This window comes from Pseudorca crassidens, chromosome 10, assembly GCF_039906515.1.
Source record: "Pseudorca crassidens isolate mPseCra1 chromosome 10, mPseCra1.hap1, whole genome shotgun sequence".
NCBI lineage: Eukaryota > Metazoa > Chordata > Mammalia > Artiodactyla > Delphinidae > Pseudorca > Pseudorca crassidens.
The window spans coordinates 44,129,342-44,143,925 of record NC_090305.1 but is presented as its reverse complement, the minus strand read 5'-3'; the positions used below and the strand labels follow the sequence as shown (position 1 = coordinate 44,143,925).

Below are 14,584 nucleotides of genomic sequence, written 5' to 3'. Positions count from 1 at the left end.
AGATAGAAAGCAAACACTGTAATGCCAGTGAAACTACTGCCTTTCAGAATTTGGTTGCATCTGTTAGTTACAGAGTCAGAAATCATTATTGTGCATTAACAAGGGAAGCAGATACCCTACTGACTTAGCTTAAGGTTAGGTATTGCCTGAGACCAGTGTCTTCTGGCTGGAAGAAAGCTGTCTTACCCTGGGGTGAACTGTGGCAGGTTAAGGCCAAGCAGAGAGAAGTGGGAGGAAGTGTGGGGTGAAAGGAGGAAGGAGGGGCTGGGGCCGAAAGGATGGAGAACTCTGTGTTTTCCTGGGCTGGAGTTTACCCAGCGCTACACAGGCACCAGGGCCATGTCCTGGGCCAGGTCAGCCCTGACGTTGATGCAGCTTCTGCACTTCAGGGGTACATTTTCAGTCTGGAGGCTTTTTTTTTTTTTTTTGGTTTGTTTTTTTCTCTCTCTTTCCGACAAGCCCAAGAACAGATCTGTCTTAATGAAGCTTTTGGTCCCCACGGGATGACGGATCCAAGGGCAATATATGTTGGCAGAGGAGATGTTGTGACATAAAGGCCATTATTTTAATAGGAAATGCCAGGAGCGGCATAATTATTAAGATTGCTTGTCTTACATTTAATTAGGAAGTTAGGTATTTTTAGCATCGGAAACTATGAAATAGACATAGCACATTTTAAGTTAGGTCTGTATTAACAAACTGATTTACATCCTGTGTAAAAGTAGTTTTAATGTAACTAAAGCAAAAAAAACAAACAAAAATGAAATGAATGCTATGGCTTTTTAATGAAATGGAAACATGGATTAATTCTAGAACTGGAATACTACCTTGGTATGTACTGAGGAAAAAGACTCCTCTAGTCCTCAGGCAGCCAAAGAAATAGAAAAAGAGTGCAACGTCTCAAAGGAGAATTAATTCCAATTAAGCCGCAGCATAATTTTAGAATTAAATGCGTGATTAAAGTTGTTCCTGGCATATGGATGTGTTTTCCGCAAAGATGATCTCAGCAGGTAGAGAGGATACATTTTTATGAGGATTAAGGAGTCTCCATTTCTTTCATTTTATTACCCACATCTTACAATCATTTTTCTTTTAACAGTAATACAAACACATAAGACTACTACCAAACAATCAGTCTTTTCTACATTTACAATACTCACTTCTACTTATATTCTGTTGTATGATAAATGTAATTTGGGACACTCAGTGGGTACATTTGAAATATTTTTGGCCAATAACACATTGCTACTAGCATGATTTTTAAAGTGGCTGTTGGCTGTGTTGTCAGCAGTCTGATACCCCTGGGCTAGAATGATGCTCTTCATAATCAGTGGACAAAACTAGATTTTAGCTTCATACAAAGCACAGAAAGGCAGGATCCTGGGACCCTTCTAGAGGTCTGGGTTTGGAGCCAGGCATGGGGCCAGGGAACATTGACAACATCAACCTTCCAGGCTTGCTCTGATCTCTGGGAGGGTGATGAATGTCGGGAAACTTTTATGAGCTGGATGAGTGCCCACGGCTTTGTAAACTTCACCCTTTTCTGGTCCAGGCTGGAGACCAAGGTCATCATCTTGCAGTGTTCCCTGTCACAGATGCTTCTTTCACGTTTTGATTTCATTGAAATCCATTAAAAACAATATATGGCACCCATTTGAATACTTTAATTTGCAGTTTTGTCCCGAAGTAGTGTTATAAACCACTACCACAGCTAAATTAAAACCTGATAACGTTAGGAACTAAAAACTACTGACTCTCTTGAACATAATTATGAACAGAAAAGGCATAGGATGTTTTGAAGAGAAGAGGTGAAGAAGAGATGCTTTTCTTGTAATCCATTTCTAAGTTTTAGGATGGTAGGTAGGGCCATCTTTGGTACTGGATGTTTTGTAAAACCATGATCACTTTTATATAAATTTATTCATTCAAAGACATTTATGTTCTAGGCCCACTGTTAGGGTTTTAACCCCTTTGTGTCTTCAAAACCCATCTCTGTCCTTGGGGAACCCACATTCTAAAAAATAATTTTTGGAGGTGCCTTTAAATTTATTTCATTTCCTGTATAACTGTGTGATGCAAATTAGCTGTACGTGTGGCTTAGACTTCAGTCCGTTTATAGGTAAAGTTCCTATTTTGAGGAATTTCTTACACTTAACTGCAACTAAACTTGTGGGAGAATTTCCCAAACTGATCACTCTGATGCAGATTCTTTGGCCTCTGAGAACAATTGTAGGATCTGGTATTCAGATCACAGATCCCATGCTGGTCATAGATTGTTGGGCCTTTGGACATATGCACAGCTGCCTGTATATTATCACAGTTTCTTGGATATGAGAATTAATTGAGGAGAATTTTGCCATTGGCTTTAGACATTTGCTTTTTTGTTGTTGTTGTTGAAGGCTGAAATGGAGGGGGATCTTTTAAAACCTTACACTTGATATCTTCATTTATTTACTTATTCATTCAGTTGTTTATTCCAGAAACTTTCGTTAATGCCATGTGCCCAGCACTGGGCTAGGCAGTGATAATAGAAAGCTGAATACTATCAATTTCTAGTTCTCAAGGAGGTTCCAGTTTGATAGAAGAGACAAATCAGTGCAGTGTTATTCACAGGGCATGTGTGGGAACTTCTGGGGGCAGTGCTCCAACTCGGGGTGAGGAGAGACAGGGAAGAAGGCCTCCCAGCTGAATGTTACAGGTAAGAGCCAAGCTCAGGGTCGCCTCCCAAGGTCTGTGTGTAGAGATGCTAGGGCCTTGGGTCCAGCAAGAGCAAATCGCTGAGGGATAGCTGTGTCGTGGGATGCTTCTGGAACAGGAGGGGGAGAAAGATGAGATTGAAGATAGAATTAAGAAATAGATTCCCTTGGACAATTGATGGCAGGCTCCAGTATCCCCTTTATTCTGAAGCAAGAGGAAACTATGAACGATTTTAAGAGGGGAGTGGTGCAGTCAGGTATGTGTCTTCCATAATACATATCAGGGGCTGTATGAGGGGAGAGACTGGAGGCAGGGGCACAGTTAGGAGGCTTTTTCCAGTTCAGTGAGAGATTGTCCTGTAGTGATTCAGAAATACAGAACCAGAGCCATATTTGAAAAAAAATATTAAGCAGGTGAAATTGTCAGGGCTTGCTGGTTGGTTTGCAGGTGGGAAGGAAGGAAGAGGCTCAGGTACCACCTGGGTGATGATGCAGCCCCAGGAGGACGCCCAAATCCACACCTTCCCCAGGACCTGCCCCAGGGCCACCCCATAGAGGAGGCCCCTCCTCCCTTCCCAGGTCCTCCCCCCCTCAACCTTTTTCTTATTCATCTTTGGCACTTACCACTTCCTGCCTTAGACTAGAAGATCCCCATGGGTAAGCTTTGTGTCTGTTTGATTTTTGTATTTTCACAAAACGTAGCAAGCTTTTTTGGAATTTGTTAGATGTTAAGTAACTTTTGTTGCATTAACGGAAATAAATATGACTCAGCATTGGGTCAGGATGTGTAAGTCCTTAATTATCTCCTTCCCTGGAGTCAGAAATGGTCTCAAAGGGGTTCTGCTGCTTGTGTGTTTTTTACTTGTCTTTGTTTTCTGGTGGTTGTGGGGGTATTGTATAGAGTCTGGGAGTGGGATTGAGGGGAACTCAGGCTGAGGGTGGAGGGTTTCAGGATCAGGAATCAGGCCGGTTATCATGAGCATATGCTGAGGGTTTATTCCAGGACTGAACTTGAATGTTCCCAACTGGCTGATGGTTTTGCTAATGTCACTTTATAACTGGCCTTATTCTAAGAATTCTGGGGTAAGCTTCTACTGATGACAAGTCTGCTCTGTCCAGTTTATCTTACTGTGAATCTTTTTTTCGTATTGGAAATCTGTTATTTAGTCCTACTGAATATAATTGAGGCATTCAATCCTCCAGGCTCTACAGGGACAGATATCAAGTCAGCAGGTGGCTGTAGAGAAACTGAAAAAAACCGCTGAAGTGTTGTTAGACGCCAGGGGATCTTTACTTCCCGCCAAGAACGACATCCAGAAAACACTGGGTGAGTGACATTTCCTCATGTCTGGTCTTACATGTCCGTTCTAAATGCAGGTCTCATAGTAGATACGGAGATATCGCTCGCTAGCATATTCTGCGTCACTATGTCCTTCCACTGTGAAGTGGCCCTTCTCGGTCAGGGCAGAGGCACGCCCTCCTTGGCAGGTGTATTAGGATCTTGGGAGTGGGGACTGGGCTGTGTGGTTTGCATACCTAAATTTTAATTTTTTATTTAGAAAATGTAGCAAAAACTCTTTAAAAATTTTAAATTTAATATTAGAGTATAGCTGATTTACAGTGTTGTGTTTAGTTTCACGTGTACAGCAAAGTGATACAGTTACACATATACATATATCCATTCTTTTTCAGATTCTTTTCCTATATAGATTATTACAGAATATTGAGTAGAGTTCCCTGTGCTGTACAGCAGGTTCTTGTTGATTTTATCTATTTTATATATAGTAGTGTGTAATTTGTTAATCCCAAACTCCTAACTTATCCCTCCCTGCTACGTTTCTCCTTTGGTAACCATAAGTTTGTTTTCGAAGTCTGTGAGTCTGTTTCTATTTTGTAAATAAGTTCATTTGTATCATTTTTCTTTTAGATTCTACATATAAGTGATATCACATGATATTTGTCTTTCTCTGCCTGACTTACTAAACTCAGTATGATAACCTCTAGGTCCATCCATGTTGCTGCAGATGGCATTAGTTCATTCTTTTTTATGGCTGAGTATTATTGCATTGTATATATATATGTACCATATCTTCTTTATCCATTCATGGACATTTAGGTTGCTTCCATGTCTTGGCTATTGTAAACAGTGCTGCATGTATCTTTTCGAATTATGGTTTTCTCTGGATATATGCCCAGGTGTGGGATTGCTGGATCATATGATAGTTCTATTTTTAGTTTTTTGAGGAACTTCCATACTGTTTTCCATAGTGGTTGTACCAATTTACATTCCCACCAACAGTGTAGAAGGGTTCCCTGTTCTCCACACCCTCTCCAGCATTTATTGTTCGTGGACTTTTTGATGATGGCCATTCTGAGCGGTGTGTGGTGAATACTTCGTTGTAGTTTTGATGTCCATTTCTCTTAACAATTAGTGATGTTGAGCATGTTTTCATGTGCTTTTGGTTAATGTCTTCTTTGGAGAAGTGTCTATTTAGATCTTCTTTTGAAGATCAGTTTTTGATTGGGTTGTTTGTTTTTTTGATACTGAGCTGCATGTGCTGTTTGTATATTTTGGAGATTAATCCCTTGTTGGTTGCTTCATTTGCAAATATTTTCTCCCATTCTGTGGGTTGTCTTTTCATTTTGTTTATGGTATCCTTTGCTGTGCAAAACCTTTTAAGTTTAATTAGGTCCCATTTATTTATTTTTGTTTTTATTTTTATTACTCTAGGAGATGGATCCAAAAAGATATTGCTACTATTTATGTCAAAGACATAAATCGTTCATTGTTGCAGACATTCAGAAGACTATGTTTTCTTCTAAGTGTTTTATAATACCCAGCCTTACATTTAGGGTTTTTTTATTTTATATTAGAGTATAGTTGACTTACAAAAAACTCTTTATGTATGCAACAGTCACAGAAAGTAGAACCTAACAAGATTCTGTTGGTTGATGGGATTCGGCCGAGCTAGACTCTCAACCTAAGGCCAGAACAGACTCAACAGACTCTTGCAGGGATCTTCTTGTCAAAAGCAGGAGCCAAGGGGTTAGGAGGTTGAGATGTTCCTGCTTCTCCTTTCCGTGGGGTCTTTGAGTGGCCTCACAGGGTTCTTCCGTGATCCTAGAAACCCTGTCGAGTTACAGCGATGCTTTTGCGTCCTCTCATGTTAGGTGGTGCCTTTCTTGAGGAAAGAGCTATTGTATATTACCTTTGTATCGACTCACAGTATTTAGTTTAAACTAAACGCACAGTGGATTATCAATTAACATTGTTTATTGTCTTATTATATTTTTTGTTTGGACTTTGCTACTTTTCCTATATTTAATGTGTGGTTTCAGGTTATTAAATATTTCTCAGTGTGAAATAAAAACTTTAACATAGCAAATGATTAACATACCTTTCACCCCAAGAGAGCTGGCATTAAAATCTGAGTTGAAATTGTAGGTAAAGAGAAGGATGAAGCTTTGCTCTTCTAAAACCACTCTGTAGAAGTCAAACCTTTTTCTTTCTTACATTCAGAATCTTTTTTTTAAAATTTATTTTCAGATGATTTGTTTCCAGCAGTGTATGATATGCTCCTTCTAACCTACAGGAAAAATATTTCATCTTATTTTGCCCAACGGGATTTCGTATTCAAAGAGGCAAAAACCCTCGAGGTGAAATATCAGTAATATGACATAAAGTCCTGCACTGTTTCAAGAAAATGTAAAAAACAACCAAAAAAATTTATACATTTTCTGTTACAGTATTTCATTATGGATTTAAACACTGATATAGTGCAATTTTTTATCAATATTTTTTAAAATAAATTTATTTTTATTTATTTTTGGCTGCATTGTGTCTTTGTTGCTGCTTATGGGCTTTCTCTAGTTGTGGCGAGCAGGGGCTACTCTTTGTTGCGGTACGCAGACTTCTCATTGCGGTGGCTTCTCTTGTTGCGGAGCACTGGCTCTAGGCACGTGGGCTTCAGAAGTTGTGGCAACGGGCTTCAGTAGTTGTGTCTTGTGGGCTCTGAAGCACAGGCTCAGTAGTTGTGGCGCATGGGCTTAGTTGCTCTGCAGCATGTGGGATCTTCCCGGACCAGGACTCGAACCCACGTCCCTTGCATTGGCAGGCGGATTCTTAACCCCTGAGCCACCAGGGAAGTCCGTATCAATATTTTTTAATTAAAGTATAGTTGATTTACAGTGTTGTGTTAATTACTGCTGTACAGCAAAGTGATTCAGTTGTACATATATATATATATATATATATATATATACACATTCTTTTTTTAATATTCTTTTCCATTATGGTTTATCACAGGTTATTGAATATAGCTCCCTGTGCTATACAGTAGGACCTTGTTGTTTATCCATTCTATATATAAGAGTTTACATCTGCTAACCCCAGCTTCCCACTGCATCCCTCCCCCAGCCCCCTCCGCCTTGGCAACTTTCAGTCTGTTCTCTAGAGACATTCAGAATATTTTGATCGTGCACCTTGTCACGTAATTTTCAGCATGTGTATATAGATGCTCAGAGATGCACATGTATTTATTAATTACATACATCTATTGCTATCTTAGCACATTATGTACGTTATAAGACCCCAAAATGTAAAATGTTAAAGTAGATGATAAAACCGCGAATGATCCTGTATCCCAGAGCACTGTCTTCACCTCCCACCTTGGCAACCACTGCTCTTGGGACAGGGGCTTGGGGGAGAAAAGACGCTTTTATATGTAATTCTGGTATTTGAAGAGGCATTTTGACACCTTCCCATTGTTAACTGTACACAATTTCACTTTCATTTGTTTAAAATCCATGTTACATTATTTTAAGACTACAGCTTCTCTCTGGCATAGTTTTTTAGGAATATGTGAAAGATATTTAAGATATAGAGGAGTTTCTCTAAGATCTATTTCACTTCTAAGAAAACCAACCACTTAAAAAAGTAACACTTGGGCTTCCCTGGTGGCGCAGTGGTTGAGAGTCCGCCTGCCGATGCAGGGGACACAGGTTCGTGCCCGGTCCGGGAAGATCCCACATGCTGCGGAGCGACTGGGCCCGTGAGCCATGGCCGCTGGGCCTGCGCGTCCGGAGCCTGTGCTCCGCAACGGGAGAGGCCACAACAGTGAGAGGCCCGCGTACCGCAAAAAAAACAAAACAAAAAAAGTAACATTCTTAAAGTAAATTTTGTTTGTCCCTTTTTCTAAAATATTTTTTAATTACTAAAGTCAAGAATTTACTTCAGTGACAATATTTTATTACTAAGGAGTCCAAAAATAAACTAATACAATGTGTTAATTAAAAAAATTTTTTTATTGAAGTACAGTTGACTTACAATGTTGTGTGTGTTAATTTTATTAAAATAGCTGACTTTGCTTGGGAAATCACTTACCATAGCTAAACAGATACGATGGTGCCCTGTTGAAGCACAGAGCCACCCATTTGAGAAACAGCTCACCTGCCAATCACAGCCTGCAGTTCAGATGATCTGCTCTGTGACTTTCAAATCAGGCTGTACTTGAACCCGCTGCTTGTCTGCCCTCAGCATCTTGGTGCATATTAAATTCTGTCCCCTCCCTGTTACCCTTCTCACGGGCTTCATTGTGTTTTCGTGAAAGGAGCATAATTGTCTCTTTCAATCATCCAAGCTTAACCTCTCAATTCAGTGAAAATTTGTCAAAGTGTTTTCTCATGATATAATATTAGAACAAGCAAAAAGAAATATTGTTTGTTTATATGGATTATGTACCATGAGCCAAACATAAGCATGTAAGAGATTTCATTTTTATAGAGATGTCAATATTTTCTTCCATTGAAACATTTTACAGTGTATCAGAAATAATTAAAATTCTTTTCAGATTCTTGGACAGTAAGTGATAAATTGATGATTAAAAACATTGTTTTCCAGAGAGGTGGAGTCGGCGGAGGGAGAGGTGAATACATTAAAAACTACTGTTCTTTGAACTTCTCATTGGTCTTGCAGCATAGAATGTAGGTTGTTAAAATATAGAGCTTTATATATGAATGAAAACTAGCCAGAAGGGTTTTTTTTTAAAAGCATCTTAAGTCTTTAGAATTGAAAGTAAAGTTAATCTTATCTGAGACAGGTCAGCCTCCTAACACTGTTTATTTTTCCCTTTGCCTGCTATTAAACTTATCAAATACATTCTATCTGTGTTATCTTAGAAGCATCATCTCAACCTTCTATATTTTATGTGAATTTTCATTGTGTGTTGTCTATTTTTTCAGTACATTTGCATCTGCTAACTTCTGTGCGTTTGAGTACTTTACTTAGGATGTGAAGGATGAGAAAAACTTAAATCTTTGTGTGCGTGTGTTGTGTGTGTGTGTGTACGTGACAGAGAGAGCATGCGTGAGCAAGAAAGATTGAAATAATTTTTATGTGTAAAGGTTAATTCTTAATTAATCTTTATAAGAGTATATTGTTTCTTGAGATTAGCTCTGTAAGACTGTCACCTTTTTTTTTTTTTCCATGTAGTTATCAAGTGTGGCTAATTTGAAAAGTCAGGTTGAGAACCAATATTTACTCCAAAGATTGGCTGTTTGGATCACATTCATTTCTCTGGACAATTCAAATGTTTATGCATCCAAAAATCTTTTTTTCAAATGAAGATTATACACACACACACACAATTATATTTACACATATATACTATTTAAAAATTTTTAGCTTTTTATTTTCCACTAGGATCTTTTCTTTCTTTTTTCAGGTTTTGGTGGTGCTCTGATGATGCATTATGAATTTATCATTTCAACCTTTTTTCCTCTTCCAATTCTAGTGTAGTAATTTTTGTGACTCTCCTTAGTGTGTTTTGCAAAGGAACAGTGCAAAGAGAACTTAGTGGTTAAAGTTTCCCAATCCTTTTGGACTAGGTGACATTGTCGGGAGATATGATGACCTGTCCAAGTCTGTCAGTGAACGAAACGAGAAGCTGCAGATAACCCTGACCCGCTCTCTGAGTGTGCAGGACGGCCTGGATGAGATGCTGGACTGGATGGCGGGTGTGGAGCGCTCGCTGGAAGAGCAGCGCCCCGTGCCCTTGAACTCCGTCGCTCTGCAGGACGTCATCAGTAAAAACATCGTAAGTGACTTCCAACAAACCACTTTTAGTTGAAAATAAACCCAGCATCTCAGGTTATTCAAAAAGTGTGGATGTTTTCATGCTCTGCCCATATCAAAGCCTTTCACTGATTTTCACTACACATTTTCATCCCTAAAATTCATATATCCTGGGTTTTTCCATGTGTAGACATAAACCTATATATGAAGAACTTGAATGTTCTTGTTAGTGTAACATTATTTGCTCTTTTATCTGTGTATCTTCCTTAGCATATGAATCGTGGGTTATAAAGATCATTCTAGATGGCAGGGACCAGAACCTTATAATTCTCTTTAAGAAAAAACACAGACTTATTCTTCCCAGGAACTTGAACTGTATATACTATTGGGTTCTCTTGCTAAAACAGCACTGGAAATTTGGATAAATTTAAAATAATTGTTTGAAAGTTACTAAGAGAGTAGAGCTTAAAAGTTTTCATCACAAGGAAAAAAATTGTAACTGTGTGTGGTGATGGAGGTTACCTAGACTTACTGTGGGGATCATTTGGCAATATTTACAGTTATCGAATCATTATGTTGTACACCTGAAACTAATATAGTGTTATAACATTGTTATAACAGATAATTATACATATGTCAATTATATCTCAATTTAAAAATTGTAATATATTGAAAAAAATATAGTAAGCTCCAAGGATGGGTAGATTTAAGAGAAATTTAAGGCGTAAAGAGATGTCTCCTGAATATAAAAACATGGAAAGTAGCGCCTGCATAAAGACAAGTGTGCGAAGCGATTTTCTGTGGAGCAGAGAGGGACTTCCCTCTGTGTACTTTTCATGAACATCACTCATGGTACAGGGCATCCCCGCACACCGGGTCCTGTTTGTTCCTCACGGCTTCAGCCAGCTGCCCAGGAGGTTAATCAGATCAGTCTTGTTGTTGTCTAGCCTTTGAAAAATCAGGACCGTGGATAATCCCTGGGCTGCAGGAGATCCCGGGGTTGCTGAGTGGCGGCTGTCTCCTGCCTCGCCAGGGCAGCCAGCCAGCTGTTCTCCAGTCTCCTTGCGGGGACTGGGGATGGGATTCCTCCAGGGACCAATCAGCTTGTCTGTGACTCCCATTAGCTTCCTTAGTCACAGGTGGCTCAAACTTCTGTTGTTCTGAATGGTAATTTTTACAAGTCTGACGTTATTTGTAAATATCATTATGTTACGTGTGTGGTATTTGGTTCATTTCAGTTGTTGGACCAGGACATTACGGGGCGGCACAGCAGCATAAATGCCATGAATGAGAAAGTGAAGAGGTTCACAGAGACCACAGACCCGTCCACCGCATCCTCGCTGCAGGCCAGGATGAAGGACTTAGCCCTTCGCTTTTCAGAAGCAAGTCGCAAACACAAAGAAAAACTTGCCCAAATGGAGGAACTCAAAACCAAAGTGGAGCTGTTTGAGAACCTCTCAGAAAAGCTCCAGACATTCTTAGAAACCAAAACCCAGGCTCTTACTGAGGCAGACGTGCCTGAGAAGGATGTTAGTGAGTTGTCTCAGTTTATGCAGGTATGTTTCCCATGGAATTCACAAGACTGATCAAATATATCAACAGCTAAGACAAGCACATACATTTATTGGCAGAGTTATGATTAACAAGCATCATTTTAATTGCTGATGGATTGGTTAGATCTATGCTTTCCTCCTTTAAAAACTTCAAAGCTCATCTTCTCCTTGAAGCCTTTGGTCATTAATCAGAAGTGAACACCATCTCTCATTTTCTGTATATCATAGGTGATATACATATCTTATTTCAGAGCCCACAGAGGCAGAATGTAAAGAGTGCATATTTAAATTAAATTAAACTGTTCTCTTTCAAACAGCCTGCCTGCATGTTTGTTTCTGCTTAGACCATAGGCAGGATCATTCTGTGAAATTCTGAGTGGAGCCATTCTGGTCCCATACTTACATCTTGATGGGATGCCCTTTGAAGATCTAGCAACACCTTATACTTTTTTAAATTTTTGTATTGAAGTATAGTTGATTTACAATGTTGTGTTAATTACTGCTGTCCAGCAAAGTGACTCAGTTACACACACACACACACACACACACATATATATATATATACATTCTTTTTCAAATATTCTTTTCCATTATGTTTTTTCATAGGCTATTGAATATATTTCTCTGTGCTATACAATAGGACCTTGTTCTGTATCCATTCCATATATAAAAAGCTTACATCTGCTAACCCCAGCCTCCCCCTCCATCCCTCCCCCAAGCCCGTCCCCCTTGGCAACCACCAGTCTGTTCTTTATGTTCGTAGCAACATCTTATATTGATGAAATATCTAAATGCTTTGTAGGAATCAACTTCTGAACTGCTAGAACGCAGGAAAGATCTCGAAGTTTTGCAGAATCTCTTGAAGGAGATCTCCAGCCATGGCTTGCCAGGGGATAAAGCTCTGGTTTTTGAAAAAACAAATAATTTGTCAAAGAAATTCAAGGAAATGGAGGATACTGTCAAAGAAAAGTAAGCACCACTTAAGAAATTGGATTTTATTCTACTTGATACTAATTGGAATGCATGATTTTTATTTAGTTATGTAGCTACCTGAAACAGTTTTTGGAAACTTGAGAAAAAGCTTAGGGCTACTTTATAAGTACTTTAATATTGATAAATTTTTTGCTGTTAAAACTAAGTATAGTTTTTGTTAAAGTATTTAGGAGGGAAATTCACCACTTCTTACATGAAAGTATTTATAGAAAGCACTGTGTAAGGAAAATGGTGGTGGTAGTGTTTTACTGAAAGTAGTCTAAACTCACTGTGGTCTGAAGGCTTTGGCTATTACATTTTTATTTGCAAAGGCAGAAATAACCTTGAAAGATAGCCCATGGTTCATTGCTTTCTGGGCTCCGTTCAGAAATGATGCATAGTTCTGGATAGTTCTGGATGGCTTTTTTTTTTTTTGTAAAATAGTTTCCTTTTTGAAGAGTTGTAGATCAGACATGATTCCATGAACAAACAAGGTAAGAAACAAGAGAATGAACCTAAATTAAGGTAAAAAGCTGTACAGGGGTGTGAGCCTTCTGATTGAGTTTTATATTTCTGATCTCGTGCTAGTTGAGAATATACATCTGGTTTTGCCAAAGTTCATACAGAAGCCACCCAAAAGATAGAAAGTAGTCATTTCTCTTTCAGCTATTATTCTTCGTCATTTCTTTGGAATTGTCTACCTAAAACTTTTGAGTGCTGTCCGGACTACTCACAGAGCTATCATTTCCATCCTATTTAATTCACATGGCGCAGAAGAAATATTCTTGATTTCTTTGGGTAAACTCTAGGTTGTTTCTTCTGTTAGATGGGTCCAATTATAAAACCATGTGGTCATCGGTGATTAGTTTACCAACCATGTACTCTCTGCTAGTAATCCACACACCTGCACACGTGCACATGCCATCTACATGGTATCCAGTTACCAAATCTAACTGTCCTCATAGCTGTACCTGTGCCAGGCGTGTGCCCTCCCTCTGTGTAGTGTACAGAGACTGTACAGAGAGATCCGTATAGTTCACTGTGGAGCTTTCTGAGTATCCATGGGGGAGGTGCACATTAAGTTCTGCATCACTAGGTCTCACCTCGTTTTTGGAAACTCAAACCTGTCCTCTCTCTCTGTAAAGACCCAGTTTACCCATCCACTAAAGTGACTGTAGTGACACTAGGTGGCGCTGTGTTTCCCTTATGTTAGTGACTTGTGTTTCCCCTCTGGTTCTCAGCCTGCTGGTGTTTAGCACCATATAAAGCGGACAGATAAAAGCTCACTGGCTCTAAATCATGTTAAAGCTGTTTATATGGCTTTAGAGTGTACATAGCATTATAGAGTGCCGTTACACATGGGTTACAAATATCTTAACTGTTCCTATCTTGATCTACAGACTTTACTGAGGAAATAGACAAGGAGTAATTTAGCTGGTTTCACTTGCCACCTATGAAACCTTTCCTCCTGTATCTGAGGATTGGAGTGTGCCTGGGGGAAGATTTTTTCTTAATGTTAAGCTTGAAATGGGCATAATAATTTACTTTTTAGTAATTAGTCCTTTGGAGTGTCTCCCTTTGTGGCTTAAATTTGTCAATGATGTTTGTGATCTAGAAAAGAAGCTGTATCTTCTTGTCAAGAACAGATGGATGCCTTTCAAGTTCTGGTTAATTCATTAAAGTCGTGGATAAAAGAAACCACAGAAAGAGTTCCCATTGTGCAGCCTTCTTCTGGTGCAGAGGATTTAGGGAAATCTTTGGAAGAAACTAAGGTGAATCACTGTCCATGTCTGATAAGAATTTCTCATTTGCTTGTGTTAGGAATGAGAGGTTTCCTTTTATCTAATAGCACATAAGTTAGAGCCTCATGTATGTACAGTGTATTTTGGTGGTATTTGGAAATCATGACGGGTTTAACTGATCCTTTCGAAGAAGGACACAGACTTTCAGTTAATTTGCTTTTTTAAAGAGACGTATTTGTGAGTTGCTGACTGGTCCGAGTTTCTTTCCCCACCACATCTCTACTTAGTTTATTTTTTATACCATTTTTCATAATGTTAGTAAAAGATCCTTCTCTTCAACTCAGCATTTTGCTCTAGTTTGGATATATCACTCTAACCAGTATTTGAAGATGGAAGTTATTTGAATCTCTAGTGTGTGAGTCTTGTCATCTGACTCAGTCATAAAACTTATGACCAGTTATGGCAAGTTTTCCACTCCAAATTTGTGGAGTTGTGTGTCCTTTAAAATTCATTGAAGTTTTGATGATTAAAATTCACTATTAAATGGAA

At 38.9% G+C, this 14,584-nt stretch overlaps 1 protein-coding gene across 30 annotated transcripts in view; it reads left to right on the top strand.

Annotated features, from left to right (window-relative positions):
- DST (dystonin) overlaps nt 1-14,584 on the top strand; it is a 499,741-nt gene that overhangs the window by 370,347 nt on the left and 114,810 nt on the right. For all 30 annotated transcript variants that reach the window (XM_067753487.1, XM_067753485.1, XM_067753482.1 and 27 more), the window contains 5 exons: nt 3,900-4,023; nt 9,582-9,790; nt 11,007-11,324; nt 12,124-12,290; nt 13,909-14,065. In XM_067753487.1, the coding sequence (XP_067609588.1) occupies nt 3,900-4,023; nt 9,582-9,790; nt 11,007-11,324; nt 12,124-12,290; nt 13,909-14,065 (975 nt within the window). The remainder of the gene's footprint in view (nt 1-3,899; nt 4,024-9,581; nt 9,791-11,006; nt 11,325-12,123; nt 12,291-13,908; nt 14,066-14,584) is intronic.